This window comes from Schistocerca gregaria, chromosome 8, assembly GCF_023897955.1.
Source record: "Schistocerca gregaria isolate iqSchGreg1 chromosome 8, iqSchGreg1.2, whole genome shotgun sequence".
Lineage (NCBI taxonomy): Eukaryota > Metazoa > Arthropoda > Insecta > Orthoptera > Acrididae > Schistocerca > Schistocerca gregaria.
Window position 1 is genome coordinate 208,874,554 of NC_064927.1, and position 16,635 is coordinate 208,891,188.

Here is a 16,635-nt window from a genome sequence, read left to right on the forward strand (position 1 = left end):
AGGGGGAGGGGGAGGAGGAGGAGCATGGGGGGAGGGGGAGGAGGGGGAGGAGGAGGAGCATGGGGGGAGGGGGAGGAGGAGGAGCATGGGGGGAGGAGGATGAGCATGGGGGGGGGGGAGGAGGAGGAGCATGGGGGGAGGAGCAGGAGGATGAGCATGGGGGGAGGAGGAGCAGGAGGATGAGCATGGGGGGGAGGAGGAGCAGGAGGAGGAGCATGGGGGGGAGGAGGAGCAGGAGGAGGAGCATGGGGGGGAGGAGGAGCAGGAGGAGGAGCATGGGGGGAGGAGGAGCAGGAGGAGGAGCATGGGGGGAGGAGGAGCAGGAGGAGGAGCATGGGGGGAGGGGGAGCAGGAGGAGGAGCATGGGGGGAGGGGGAGCAGGAGGAGGAGCATGGGGGCAGGAGGAGGAGCATGGGGGGAGGGGGAGGAGCATGGGGGGAGGGGGAGGAGCATGGGGGGAGGGGGAGGAGCATGGGGGGAGGGGGAGGAGCATGGGGGGAGGGGGAGGAGCATGGGGGGAGGGGGAGGAGCATGGGGGGAGGGGGAGGAGCATGGGGGGAGGGGGAGGAGCATGGGGGGAGGGGGAGGAGCATGGGGGAGGGGGAGGAGCATGGGGGGAGGGGGAGGAGCATGGGGGGAGGGGGAGGAGCATGGGGGGAGGGGGAGGAGCATGGGGGGAGGGGGAGGAGCATGGGGGGAGGGGGAGGAGCATGGGGGGAGGGGGAGGAGCATGGGGGGAGGGGGAGGAGCATGGGGGGAGGGGGAGGAGCATGGGGGGAGGAGGAGGAGGACGAGCATGTGGGGGAGGAGGAGGAGCAGAATTGGGGAGGGAGGAGCAGAATTGGGGAGGGAGGAGCAGAATTGGGGAGGGAGGAGCAGAATTGGGGGGGAGGAGCATGGGGGGGAGGAGCATGGGGGGGAGGAGCATGGGGGGGAGGAGCATGGGGGGGAGGAGCATGGGGGGGAGGAGCATGGGGGGGAGGAGCATGGGGGGGAGGAGCATGGGGGGGAGGAGCATGGGGGGAGGAGCATGGGGGGGAGGAGCATGGGGGGGAGGAGCATGGGGGGGAGGAGCATGGGGGGGAGGAGCATGGGGGGGAGGAGCATGGGGGGGAGGAGCATGGGGGGGAGGAGCATGGGGGGGAGGAGCATGGGGGGGAGGAGCATGGGGGGGGAGGAGCATGGGGGGAGGAGCATGGGCGGGAGGAGCATGGGCGGGAGGAGCATGGGCGGGAGGAGCATGGGCGGGAGGAGCATGGGCGGGAGGAGCATGGGCGGAGGAGCATGGGCGGAGGAGCATGGGGGGAGGAGCATGGGGGGGAGGAGCATGGGGGGGAGGAGCATGGGGGGGAGGAGCATGGGGGGGAGGAGCATGGGGGGGAGGAGCATGGGGGGGAGGAGCATGGGGGGGAGGAGCATGGGGGGGAGGAGCATGGGGGGGAGGAGCATGGGGGGGAGGAGCATGGGGGGGAGGAGCATGGGGGGGAGGAGCATGGGGGGAGGAGCATGGGGGGAGGAGCATGGGGGGGAGGAGCATGGGGGGGAGGAGCATGGGGGGGAGGAGCATGGGGGGGAGGAGCATGGGGGGGAGGAGCATGGGGGGGAGGAGCATGGGGGGGAGGAGCATGGGGGGAGGAGCATGGGGGGGAGGAGCATGGGGGGGAGGAGCATGGGGGAGCATGTGGGAGGAGGAGCATGGGGGAGCATGTGGGAGGAGCAGCATGGGGGAGCATGTGGGAGGAGGAGCATGGGGGAGCATGTGGGAGGAGGAGCATGGGGGAGCATGTGGGAGGAGGAGCATGGGGGAGCATGTGGGAGGAGGAGCAGCATGGGGGAGGAGGAGCATGGGGGAGGAAACACAGCCCAGGAAGGAAGAATCATCTGAAATAGCTTGGGCCTCATGGGCACTAAACATGAACACTCGAAACAACTGTCAGACCCTTAGTTGTTTAATTAACTGTTTCTTACACAGCAAGAAAAGTTAAAACAATATTACTAAAATGAATCATCATGACAGTAAATAGTTGCAGAAGCAAAATGGATAAATGCTTTATGGCCATTTTTACTGTACTAAAAAATATTACTGTCGACCACCGTCTTCTGCTTCTCAGTCTTACATCATTCTCAATGGCTCTACAAGAGAAATACATGAAGGGTATCAGTGAAATATCACTGGTACAATTAAATAAAATATACGTCCTACAAACTGAAGAACCCATTACATCACTCAGTTTATTATGTACCAAATATTCATGTGGTGCAAGAAGACTGCCAAAATTATCACTACAAGGTGGCGTCAATGTATAAAAATATTACTAAAATGAGTAAGATGTAGCTCTTCAATAAAATAATTGATTACAACATAAATGTAATTTAGTAACCGGTAACGCACATTTACAAATGTTAAAATCAGTATAAAGTGCAACCTCGCATAGCAAGCATAATTCGTTCCAGAATCTTACTATTTGTGCAACACACTCATTACCCGAAACCATTTAACACATATAAATTAATGTAAAATACAATAATGCGTTCCATGCAGTAAAAGTACTGAAGTTCCATCTTATTCACGCCATTTATTCAAAGAAAATTATGTACTTTATTATTCACGATATGTAAATAATTCTTTTTTACTAGGAAGCTACCTGCAGTCTTTTGTCCCTGCCAATGCTTGAACAGATGGCGAAAATGCAACACAGCATTATTGTCAAATTTGTAGCACGCATAACCACTGCTTTATTGAGGTGATGATTTTCAATGTACGGTGCAACCAATTTCCTTGCTTTTATTGCAGCGCAAGATTGCTGCTTTGCTCTTACCACCTTCACCTCAACTTCTTGCTGTTAAACACAATAACTTCATAAGCTCTTCAGTGGCAATTTCTTGGCAGTGATCTTCCACAAGCTTATTGCTATCATTATTGTCCACTTCTAGTCCTATACTCTTGGCGAAAGACACAATCTTATTGACTTCAGGCTCCCACAGGAACTGACTCACATGCCTAAAAGTCAAAATTGACAACACTCTCTAGCGAAAGCTTGGTCCAAGTAAAAGTGAGAGTTCCCTAGGTAACCCATTCCTGTGCCTTTTCAATCATCTTAACGCAGGCAACGATGTTGACGTGATATTTGCAAAATTCTCAGAGAGAGAGAGAGAGAGAGAGAGAGAGAGAGAGAGAGAGAGAGAGAGAGAGAGAGAGGGAGAGATTGGTAGCTTCAGTCAACCCAAAGCAAAACTCAGAGTGCTTCAGTGTAGAACTACTTTTAGGTAGAAACAACCTGCAGGCCCATAGGTTGGAGTAACAGAGTTGTGCTGGGAGGCAGAAATTGGGTCTTGATGAATTGAAATTCTTCAAGGAGGTGGTCTTGTAGCCTAGAGAATGGACAGGAGTATTGTCCAAAACAAGTGAGGCATGGAGGGGCAGATTCATCTCAAGCAAATAGTTTTTCACTGAATGACCAAACACTTCATTGAACCAATCACAAAAAACATCATGTGTCACCCACGACTTCTTGTTAAACCTCCACATCACATTTAACCTGCTCTTCTGGACTTAACACTTCTTGAAGGTTCAGCGAGTTTCTCAGTCATAAACTAGCAGCAGTTTAATTTTCAAATCACTGCTGCATTGGCACATAATAGCAGCACGAGACAGTTTTCCATTGGCTTGTGACTGGGAAATGCATTCTCCTCCGCTGTTATAAAGGTAAGCTTCGGCGTTTTTCCAAAACAGACCTGTCTCCTCACAATTAAAAATCTCCCTCGGAATCTATGAGCATCTGAAGTTGCTGATGAAGCTCACTGCTGCCTGTGTGTCAGAACTGGCTGCTTCCTCGTGCCTTACAATTCTGTGGTATGCCGGTTCTTCTCTTAAACTTCCTGAACCACTCACGGCTTCAACCACTGATGATCCTGGCATCGTCTTAATGAGAACGATGAAAATCATTCTCATCTTCTCACAAACGACAGTCTCCTTGCAATTTCTTTTCATTTATCCATATAAGAAGCAATCTTTCATCATCATCCTGAATATGAAACTGTTGTTTAGATACTTTTGTCACTCCGTTTGAAACATGTCTCTCCATCTTGGCCTTGAGGATAGTTTAAATAGTTTATGTAGACCAATTGTATGTGCTTGATGCATCAGCAATGCTCACACCATGTTCAAGTTTTTCAATGATTTTGTGTTTAATTTCCAAGGTAATTTTCTTTCTCTTATGGTCGTCGTCTTGTGACTGTCTTTGGAGACATTTCTATGAAGGTAATTAAAATTTGCACGCACAAAAAACACTGTATGAACCCCAGTTTAGAAAAACGTGTCATCACAAGCTGCACTAAGATGATACCAGAGAGAGCACTAAACCCAGATTGCAGTTCTGAAGACATTGTTCATATGCCATTGCCAACAATGAAAGGTGTTCGTTCTGCTGAACATTTTCCCAGCCATACACAAACAGTTGGTAATATCACACTAAACTGTGAAATCACTGTCACTCATTACTCAAAGCATCGTTCATCATGTGAGGCGTTTTTTCTCTCTTTTCTTCTTTTTTTTATAATTTGTTTTGGTCATTATGCGAATTGTGATTTTGAGAGATGCTCATTAAGTGAGGTTCCATTGTATTGGTAGCATATATGTATATTATATTTTTTAATTTACACAGTTATGCTTCTCTCTGCAAAACTGTTACATGCAAAATACATTTCCTGTCGTTTTGCATAAATAAATTTCCTGTCGTTTTGCATAAATAAATTTCCTGTCGTTTTGCATAAATAAATTTCCTGTCGTTTTGCATACAACTTCATACACTTTGTTTTATCTTATGGCTGGAATACCAATATACTGATTTTAACATTTATATATGCATTTCCGAATACTGACACATCCACTGTAATTCATTATTTTACTGACAAGCTAGATGTTCACTTACTTTCATTACATTTTCATGTACTGATGCCACCTTGTGGTGATAAATTTTAGCCTGTCTCCTTGCACCAGTTGGATATTTGGTAGATGATTAACTGAGTGATGTATCAGATATAATACAATATTATTTGTCATTTAAAACAAGACTTTCAATAACTTTATCAGTACTTATGTATTTCAAAACAAACAATTTTCATAAATTCCTACAGTACAGTCATCTGCCGTCTTGTCCACTTCATACTTTCATGTGTACAGCAAGTCAGTTTGCACTCAAATATCAAAGTAATATGGACTAGATATTCTGCAGCCACATTTGGCAGATTCAGTTTCGTTTTACAGAAAAATGTTATAGATTTCGACGCGTTAACCTCTCCATTTTTTTCGACGTGCATTTAATGTATTTTATCAATATTTTATCACTGAATGCTTTCTTCTTCCACCTTTACAAGTACATTTTATATAACTGCACCAATTATAGTGCTGAGCTGCATCAGGATAGCATCTTTCAAAATACTATCATACTTCTCATTCAACGTTTCAGCTAAAGGTTCGTCTTACACAAGATAATGCACGAATACGACATGCACTTTTGTGAAAATCTTCAAGTAACTATAAATTGATTGCTTGCAGTATATGCAGAGACAAATCCAACTGAACATGTTTGGGACCAACTGACTAGCAATTCATTGCCACATGAATACACACATACTGAGTGATTTCTAATGAGTCACTGTCAATGACCAAAGCACACTCGAGCAGCAGCATCTCGACAAAAATGTGGGCAGCATGCCAAAAAGGATCCATGTGTTACAATGAATGGGGCAATGTTAACCAGCAGCAAATTTTGTTTTCTAAGATGATTACTTTAAAAAAATTGCATTTATTTTGGTATTTATTTCACAGTAAAATTAGTTTTCTGTTTCATAAAGTTAATTGCTTTATTGCCAACACAATCCTTTGCAATAACCAGTTAACAGAGGCAAGAAAATACCTTTGATTTGGAGAGCCTCTGCAGCAGCAAGCAATGAGGGTAACTTGTCTTGACCAACATTGACTTCTCCCCTATACATGAAGTCAACAAGTGCCTGCACTTCCCAATAACGCAGATCCTTCATCAGAACAATTGGGTGCTGGCATGGGTTTTCACTTAACAATCCTTCAAAGTACGAACTGCAAGCTGACAAGATGACCTGTAGAGGAAAAAAGCTTATCAATTTGTTGAACCCAAAATATTTTGATTTAGTGGGAGTAGCTTCTGAACTATCATTCCACATTCTAATCAGAGATGCTTTAAAATGTATTTAAATTATTAAATCGTTCCCATTACAAGTATAAGGTACAATCAAAAAGCATCTGTCTGAAGGTCATATAGTCCACAAGGAGAATGCTGACCAGGAAAAATCCCTGTAAGCAGTGAGGTAATCATTCTACCAACACATCAGGTTTAAGATATCCGTTTGATAAAACGGCAGCATCCTGCTGTGTAAAGAATTCCATAACTGCCTGCTACACATCTCTGTCCACAAAAAATTGTTGACCCTTCAAAGCCTTATTTAAAGGACCGAAGGCATCATAATCTCATGGGGAGAGATCAGAACTATACGGCAGGTGCTTGGATGTCTCCCACTTGAGATGGAGTACCTTTAAAGTTACATTTGCGATACAGAGGCTTGCATTATCATATAGCGGCAGCAACCCTCATGTGCGCACCATCTGACAATGGCAGTTTTAGACATACATGCTGCCCCAGACAGGTTCTACATTCTTTAATGGATGTCTACTGATATTCATCCTTCGGTAGCCAAGTAAAGAATAATAGCACACTGGTCCTGTTTGGACACATTTAGTAATACCGTCGCCGTAGTTCACATTTCCCTACTTACACACACACACACACACACACACACACACACACACACACACACACACACACACACAGTGGTAAAACATGAGGGCTACACTAATTCATTGCCTAATGGTAGTACTTCCATACCCACATCCGAGACATGCTACACTGCATAATGCTGCAGTAATTCCCTCAGACAGAAACTTTTTGAACCCCCCCTTATAGCTTTAACTTCTCAACTGTTTCACTGGGTTCAGAGAAATGTGAGTTACTGAAATTTTTAAACAAACTGTTGGTGCTGTTGCACAATTTCCCCCTAAACCTCCTACAATAATGTGAGGAATGTAAGAAAATACCTTGTGACATTTTATGCTGCGCCCTTCACACGCCAGCGTCACATCAACAAACTGCTCATTGGTCAGCAAGCTGGGGAAAGTGGCTTGCATGTTTGAGTGATAGCTGTTCCAACGCAGGCAAACCTCCGGAGGGGCCACTTGTGGCGACTGCGGTGGGGATGGGCTCACTGCACGCCGAGGTGGGCCTGTAGCCTTGTTGGCACCGTGCTGCTGCATTGTGCCTGGCTGCCCAACTTGCTTCTTAAGCATTGCCATCTGTTGCCCAACCGACTGCTTCGCAGACTGCTGACCACCTCCACCTCCACCAGCACCACCTCCCCCTCCTCCTGGTCCTCCACTCGTCCCTGGCATCTGCTGCGGAACTGTAAATATTGGAAACAAAACATTCTTGTGGCTTTGTGTATGTAAGGTTCATTTCGATAAATAGAAGTCATTCTCAAGTTATCAGATTACAGCAACAAAAAATAACCATTAGTGAGAAAAGAAAAAATTTCCAGTTAAGATTCATTAGTAAGAGCTATGTACAATAAATTATGTAAGAAACAGCTTCAAAATGCATGTACAAGAACAGAGTCAACTGTCGGTTGCTAAATTAAGCAGACGATTAAAGCATTAAAATTGTGGAGGGGTGGGGGGGGTGGGGGGGCAAAGTACTTTCTTAGGGTTTAAAAAGTGTGATGTGTGGTTTATTTGTATCTTATCAAATGCTTCACACTGCACAAACAAATGTGTAGACTCTGGCATGGTTATCTGAGTAGAAAGTACAGATTTTGGTCTGTTTACCCCAACAGCAACAGTTCACCATTCTAATCAGTAATTTCTAGCGGTCTATTCAAATATCCTGCTTCGCAAGTAACCATTTTGCATGGATGACAATAATAATGCTGAATTTAGCTATCTGATTGGTCTAAAACAGAGAACATTATCACATCAGGCTGCAGACAGAGACTAACAGTGTGTACAGATCGTTTTATGCCTGTGCACATGCTTACGTAATGCCTGTACTAAACTTACTCACAAATAACTCTGTGCATGTTATATTCTATTATGAAATAACATCATTAATAACCTTAGACAACAAAGAGTGGTCTCATGACCAGTCAAATTTTCATGGGCACCATCACATAAGCAATATGGAATTAACCGATTTGTTGCCAAGAAGTGTACTGTACCCTGTACAGTACAGATTACATCCTAAAAAGCTCAATCTCAAAAACTTCAAATACTGGAGGTGTTTGCTGGTAATAGGTTATAATTTTGACATACTGTTCTGACGATTAAATTAAGGGCCAATGCCTTGGATTAAGTCTCAGGAGTTTTCTGTAACTGTTTTGTAAGAAGTTCATATATTACTTATTTCCAAGGCTTATTTTCTTCTCACTTGAGGACACACTGAATTTCTATCCTCATTTGGAATTCCTGGCAGGTAACCCTCTGTAAAACAATACTTCGTTTTTTTTTCTTTTCTCCCCAGCCACAATGAATCAATATAAAGTGATTTCTGTAATGAAAATTGAAGAAATTGTAAATGATCACAATTTCATGGCTGCTTCTGATGGTCAGGATGGAGATGAAACAAATGAGACCACTGACATCATCAATCTACCTCCAGACCACGTAGATGAGATGTCTGTCTGTGATAAAACATTTGAAGATAATCTTCCAGCTGATGTGCCAGGTACCTTGGAAGTTCACACTTATGAAGAAACGCAGGATGAGGAAAATGCACACCACCCCAATAAGAAAATCACTTCTAATGAGACAACAGAATATGCAGCCTACAACAAAACCTACCTTGATATGGCAGAAAGTGAACACCACAAATGCAATTTGGGGGCAATGTCTGTAGGTGAGTGCTTTGAAATTATTTTTTATGAACAAGTACTGAACTTTATTACCAGTCAAAGCATCCAATATGCTACATAGAACAATAATCATAGCTTTGAGTTATTCGGTATGGAGCAACATGCCTAAAAATCCTTTATATATTCATAGGATACCATGCTTTCCTACAGGATCAGCAGTATTGGAATGACGGCCAGGACTTTGGTATACGAAGCATACAACAGTGTATGAGCCAAAACAGATAACAGTTAAGTGAAGGCAGCATTTCATTTCCAGATAACGCATTTGAACAGAATCACAGCTGATGAATGGAAAGCTTGAAATTTGTCCCTTGATGGCCTTGGTGAATGAGAATTTAATGAAATTTAAAGTTCGTTCTTATAGCGGGAGCAATAACGAGCAAATTGTTTGATATTCCTGACACCATTATCTGAAAGAATTTATTTCCACAAAACCAGGTAAGATTTGGATTCAAACAGTGGGTTGTTCCAAATTAGTTGATGTTATTTTATGAAGTTCTATGAAGAAAAAATGAAAGGATTCAGGTGGTGTTTAAGTCTTGAGACTTTGAACATTTGTACTCAATGCTCTAAGACTTCTTTTTCCTGCAACTTCCTGAACTCCACAAAATCTTGTCAAGAATGACAACAGACAATTTAAAGAGTTTCATGTAAAAATGAATCTTTTGTGTGCTCATGTATTGCAAAAACAAACAACTCCACCTCCCTGCCTAAACAATATTTTTGTCCACCCAAATCACACTACAATTCGTATTTCAGTAACAGAAATAATGACAGATGCTTGAAAATTATATGCTAATGTTCAATGTGCATTCCAAAAAGTGCACGACAAGCAATTTTGCCATACGTGGTTTATATGCTCTTATTACTTAGCATCTAGGCCCTACCTGTCATTGTGTATGTACACTGTATTGGTGCTTACAAGTCTTGTAACAGGGTTGATTAAGACCTATCATTCAGAAGGACGTAAGCAAACCAACTAAAATGCTCCATAAATGACTGAATTATGGAAAACTGCCACAGGAGTTTATCACAATGAGAAACTGATTGAAGGAATTTTGCATTATAGCAATTTTATGATATAATGTGTACTGTAAAATAAAGAGAAGCTATCAATTTAGGAAATCACAGTTTAGGAAATCACGTTTAAACAGTGTTTAAACATTACCTGCGAAGTCTTGGGGAACTATCATGAGATGAGACGACACTCTCTCAAGATATAACTTGTCTTGCAACATTGTTCTGAAGACTATAGTGCAACTGCAAGTGTTATTATTAAGTAATAATCCTTTTACCACTAGCAATGCGTTAGGTTGTAGATACTGCTAGTTATTACACACAAGGATGGTAATACATTCCAACTTCCTGTAACTGTGTATTCATTGTAAGCAATTATTAAAGTTTAAATCAAGGATTAAATACTTTACACTTTGCTTTCTAGCCCTGATATGATTAGCTGTCTCCCATTCACACTTATTCAGAGCATCAACTCAAGAGTGCACTGTTTATGACAACATACTACTAACAGCACAGCTGGGACCAATCTGCTGAGCTGCGTAGGTCATGCTTCATCGCGGAGAGCTGCTCATGTTCGTGAATGTGCCTGCGCCAAACGTGTCTTTCCAGGTTGGCGGCGTGGTTTCCCTAAGTACAAACAAGTTGTTTAATAAGGAAAGATCTCATGCAGCACGAGTATTACTTCAGTTCAGGGTGAAAATAAGAAACAAGTTTTCAAATGATTATGTTGGAATATTTGTTCTAAGGGGTAGGCACAGTAGGAATTAAGGAAAGGTGAAATTTAGATACTTGTATGTATGACAACTCAGTTCTGTGGAACTAGGAGAAAATTATAAAGGGTATGAAAGGTAAGCCTGAGTCTAAATGCAATGGAACAAACATGGGTGGTAAAGATGGAAAATTAGTGCTCTATGTCCTATTAAGAATGATATCAGCAGTGACAAGAAACAAGTGCGACTTCAACATTGCAGTTTGTTTCTTGTATGTTTCTTCGACAATAATTTCAAATTTTGCTCTGGCTGTACTTCAGTAAGCAGAGAGTACATTGGAAAAAAGTGTGGAAATTTTCCAGTCTTAAGACTTACTGCAAATATATGCATCTCTCAATATTATTATTATTATTATTATTATTGTCAAACAGTGCAGCTTCCAGTTACCATCACTTCTTGGTATCCTTACAAAAATAATGAAAATATTATTTTAGGAGTGCTATTAAAATTCAAGACACCACAAAAAGTAGATTACATAGTGCATTCGGAAATTCCTGTTACAAGGGGAGTGAATATATAATATTTTGAATAAGAATCCATGCCCAGAAACAAAGTTTCCATCCTATGACTCTTTCAGCTCAGATGTTTAAGTCATCCACTTCTCCTTTATGAATTGTATTAGGCATGACAATATGATCAATAGGTAACAATCTGAAAGGACGTAACAAAACATCTATTTATCACTTAAGCACATTGGCTTGTATTAACACTTAAAATATTATGTGTGTATATTATTCCAAAACAAAGTGAACCTTACATATTGCACACGCAGAACAATACTGATGCATTACAATAGTGGCTCGATGTGGCGACCACTGACATTGTACATAGAAAGCAGATTATCGTAGACACACACTATTCCACAAGGTCTCTCTTCAATCTCTAGTGGAGTGGCCAGAACTCTTGTCAGCAGGCATCATCATGCTGAAACCAAATTTCCTTATGTACATTCAGTGCACAGCTTCCAAGAACTGGTCCACCATGTTTTGTAGGAAGATCAAGTGCAAGGTGGTTTGGCCTAATCACATGACCATCCAGAATACCTGCCCACAAACTGATAGCAAACCAGTGATGAAATCCCTGAACGCGTGTGGCATGAGGGTTTCATTTGCCCAGAAAGTGCTGTTTCCCAAATTCAGAACACAGGTCTCGCAGCAAGGCAGACATTAACAGACATAGGTGACCGTCTTGACATAGCAATTTTAATCCTGGCTACGCTACTGCATATCACGACAAGCAACTCTTGACCCTTTACTCTTTCCCTCGGCAGACATTGACACGTTACACATCTGAAATGAAACCGTCACAGGATGGTAATGGCACATTTCCAGATAAGAGTTCCTATTCAAAACATTATCTACTCACTCTTTCTACAGGTCCTTAAAGTTTGTAACAGGCAATTACAAATAGCCTGCATGTAGCATAATTGGTTTAAATATCGTGCTCTTATTCCTTGCAACCACTGAAACGTTAATAGCTTAAAATATTCAGTTCAATCACACATCTCCCTACACTTCGACCTCTTAAAACCCACTCAAAAATGCAAGCACACTTAGCCTTGAACCAGTAAGAACTGAGCTGAAAACAAAAGTGAGTGGTACGTATTAACTACAAGAATAATAACAGGATACTCTTATGTAACTTATAAACACATAGAAAATTTAACCAAAGTCATATTCGTTTCATAAATAAAAGCATCCTTTGGCAAGTGTTAACTTGTTCCCAGTGGTTTCTAGGGATGCTGTTACACTGAAATGTATTAGGTAATACTAACACAATTTCCAATACTTTTCACTACGATCTCAAAGTGTCAAATCATGCTTTAGCAGTTCAGCTACTTAAGACAGACTCTTTTACCATGATACAGTTCAGAAACATTTTTCAAGTCTGTTAAAGTATGAACACTGCAATATGGGAGATGTTCACAAAATAGAATTAAACAGGCAAAAGGGAAGAACTGTAACAGTTCTCCGAACTGCAATAGTATCAGTGTGTGTCTGCTTATCGTATACATGCTAATGTTCTTGCAAAATAATTGTGTTGTGTGACTAATAATGACCACACTGAAGGAAAAATGCTTCAACAAACTGAATAATGTAACTGTGTGTGTCAAACAGTGTGACTGACACACACACACACACACACACACACACACACACACACACACACACACACACAGAGACACACACACACACACAGAGACAGAGAGCGCAATTAAAATTGCAATGATAGCACAGGTAATAAGTGGCTACCAGTAGCATTAGCACAAGCTAAAGCAGTAATGTGACACTTGCTTATTTAAGGAGCAAATGCACGACATGTAGCACAAGTTTTTCTGGGCAAGTCTTTCCAGTTGAGCCCAGTTTACTCAGCTTTGTAATTGTTTTCAAGAATCAGCATTGTAATCTTGAAAGAATCAGCAGACGATTTCTCTCCTTGTATTTGAAACTCATGAAAGCCGTGTCTTGACTGGACAGTGCTTGCTTTAAAATTTGACAGCTGTCAAGATCATTATTAAACTGAATTGGCTTTTCACACTGAATGGGACCAGGGATATGTTCTCCTTGTGACATTTCCCTGTAAACAACTTGTCAACATAATCATCTTGATCAGTATTTATGGAGAGATTCTTTGTTTTACAACTTGTCACTCCATACTTGGTTGCAGATTCACCATCTTCTAACCTTTTATATTTATCTCTCATAGAGTGGACAAAACATTTATGTCCAGGCATTTTAATCATACTTTACATGGCTAAGCTGACTCAAGTTATCATAACAGAGTGCAAATTTCTATTGTCAGTACCAGTGTAACTAGTGGATGGGGTTGGTGGCTAGTGGGTGTCAGACAATAACAGGCGCAGGACGGCACTGCAAGAAAGAAATGGTTTGGTTAGACAGTCGTGCAGTTAACCAACATTTGGATAACACTCTACAGTAGTTGCTGTTGAGTATATTCCTCTGCTCAGCTTGCTAGTAATGCTTGTACTATCTGCAAGAATGGATGATTCCCTGCCCCCTAATTCAAATAAGGCAGTAAATAATTAACACAGAGTAAGAACAGCAATGGGCAGCGATGGACCCACTGCAATTTGCCCCATGGAGATGATGTAGCATCCCTACTTGTGTTACTAGAACATACCGGCCAAACCTTTTGGATAACGGTCCTTAAACAATAACTAAACCAATCTTATGCTACATTATTTCTCACATCAAAATGTAATATGTGGAAAAATTAAGAATGACAAGAATCACATGCCTTCTGTAAGTTGCAGAACGTCATTAGTGATATTTTAACAATACTACTGCCCCAGTAGACCAGTCTCTTACTCCATTACTAGAAACATGTATGACAGCTACTAATGACTAAATTTTGGACTATATGTATTAGCAATACTGAACACACATACCCTTTATGTAAATTATTTGTTACTTTCCTTACTCAACAGTATCTCTAAAAACACTTCCCCTACCACAGATCAATAAGTACACTAGAGTTTGTTGACAAATGAATGCCACAGCAGGTAGGAAGGGAACTGTTCTATAGTGTGACATGTGCAATAGGACTGAACTCGTGGATGCTGAAAACTTTAAGTAACACCTTAAATCATCCTTTCAATGTAAGTAATTCCTGGTACCTTGCCACATTCGGAGCATCTCATGGTGAGCCACTATGACTTGTCTCGTTGTAATAAGAATTGAACAGTCACAAAAGATGACTGGTTGAAGTCATTTCTGAAAACATTTATTTCTCATAGCTGCATTGTGCCACTACAGCCATAATGGACAAAAGTTTTATTTCACCATCTAGCCAGATAACAGGAACAAAGACACATACACAGAAAATTTAATCCAGTGGGGTAGTTCAGAGTCAATCAATTTTGAATATTACCTACCCAGGGACACTTTGTTGAATCACCATAAATACTTGGATGGAGAAGCCAAAGTGTATAAGTCGTTCACTACAGTTTTTGTACCTCCCATACAAAAATCCATACAGATCAATAATTACCCCGTCGAAGTGCCAATTTGATATTTGACAATGATGTCAGCCATGTCAGTCTATGATTAGTGGAAATCTATACTACACAAGTGGAAAACTATACTACACAAAGATAAGTCAGCATTTATCATTGTTGCCAAAAATATTGATGATTACTTAACCAAGTTACTTCAAAAATTTTTACACAATACTCAGTTAAAGTTTAGAGAGGGGGAAGAGGTGATGCACAGACAGTGGAAGAGGGGGGGGGGGGGATGAGCGAAGTATTGTCAAGTTCGCTACTAGCTGTACTAAATAAAATTCATTTGGTGGGTTTGTCGAGGCATTTACTGACTGACTACTACCTACTGACAGATTTGTCTGACTGTGTCAACATAAAATGAGGAAAAAAGCTCAGCTGTGTGTGTGTGTGTGTGTGTGTGTGTGTGTGTGTGTGTGTGTGTGTGTGTGTGTGTGTGTGTGTGTGTGTGTACTGACATGAAGTGTGTTACCCACCATTGCAGTTTTAATTTACTTGATAAGTTCCTTTCAAAAACAGCTCATTTCATTTCAAAGTTTTTATAATCTGTTGTTTAGGTTACCGTAAAACACTGTTATAATTATTCAGGTGAATGTTCATAAATGATAGAGCAGTGTTTGTTTACAGTTATCTCTACTGGAAAATCCATTCCTAGTTCATAATGTAATTAGTTTCCATTTACTCCTGACGTAATACAGTAAATATAGGCTAAAAACAGTGCATGAATCTTTCACAAAAAATGAAAACATTTTACTTTTCTACCAATCAATGAAATTTAGATCGGTGCATATATTACTATCAACAATGCAGCTCTTTCAAAACTATGTGCTGGCCAAAGAAAAATCCCTGCTTCAATGCAAAATCTTTTATGAACACATTCAGTCACACTATTATTATTATTATTATTATTACCGCCACTGAGTAATTGTTCACTTGTTACACTTCTAGGAGCAACTGACAAATGCTAGTGAGCTAGTAGCAACAGATGGTGGTTGCTGTATCCACTTTATTTCCACCACATTAATGGATTATCTATTAGAGGAAGTCTTTTTCCTTCTTGTGCTCCAGTAGGTTTGGGTGTAGCATCAAAAGCAGATTGTCTTTTCTGTTAGTTGTTGCATTTCATTCATATTTAACATTAATTCTAACATTTGTAACAATGTTCCTAATTGTGATTCTGTGATTAAGCCACAACTTATTGAAGGCTAATTTTCAATTTTAAATTGGCACCTTTTATTTCTAGTAGGTTTGCAATCATCTTGATGGGGGGTTACCTTCAGAGTCTCTGATTTTATTGGATTTAGCACGTTAAAATTCAGGAGCAAGTGAGAAACACATATTTTTTTGTTTTCTTCGAAAAAAAATTCCTACCCTGAGATACAGGCCTCCAAAATTGGCACTGCGAATACCATATTAAAAACGCAAATTTCAGAAATATTTTTAAAATGCTGTATATCTGTAACGATTCTAGATATTTTGCTAAGAGTTTTTTTATTTGAAAGATAATTGCTTTATGATTACAATGGTGTCCTGTGTTTGGACATATCTGTCAAAGTTCTTTAACTGTCAACTTTTGAATTTTTTAAATAATTTACAGACTTTTTTTTAAATGCCAATGCAGAAAGTTACTATTTTTTCTGTTGATTAGTACCATGTAGATAGCTAGTACTACATTCTCTGTAATAGAGAGCTTCCACTTTAATTGCTTACTCAAGAGGCTTCTAAGAAATCTGAGACCATACAGAGAGTTCTGTGCTTCCATGAGGAATTTGCCAGTGTGTTTCATGAAAGGACTGTTCGAAATGTCTTCTGACTGGGACAACAGGAGAGTGA

The 16,635-nt window shown here is 41.3% G+C and overlaps 1 protein-coding gene across 26 annotated transcripts in view; it reads right to left on the minus strand.

Moving 5' to 3' along the window:
• The window catches only part of LOC126284806 (protein bric-a-brac 2-like), a 437,302-nt gene that overhangs the window by 19,787 nt on the left and 400,880 nt on the right, over positions 1-16,635 (minus strand). For 23 of the 26 annotated variants that reach the window (XM_049983974.1, XM_049983980.1, XM_049983971.1 and 20 more), the window contains 2 exons: positions 7,130-7,491; positions 5,919-6,117 (listed from right to left, as the gene is read on the minus strand). In XM_049983974.1, coding sequence (XP_049839931.1) covers positions 5,919-6,117; positions 7,130-7,491 — 561 coding nt within the window. Of the gene's footprint in view, positions 1-5,918; positions 6,118-7,129; positions 7,492-10,520; positions 10,639-16,635 lie in introns of all 26 variants that reach the window. The other 3 variants (XM_049983981.1, XM_049983995.1, XM_049983987.1) reach the window with 1 other exon arrangement.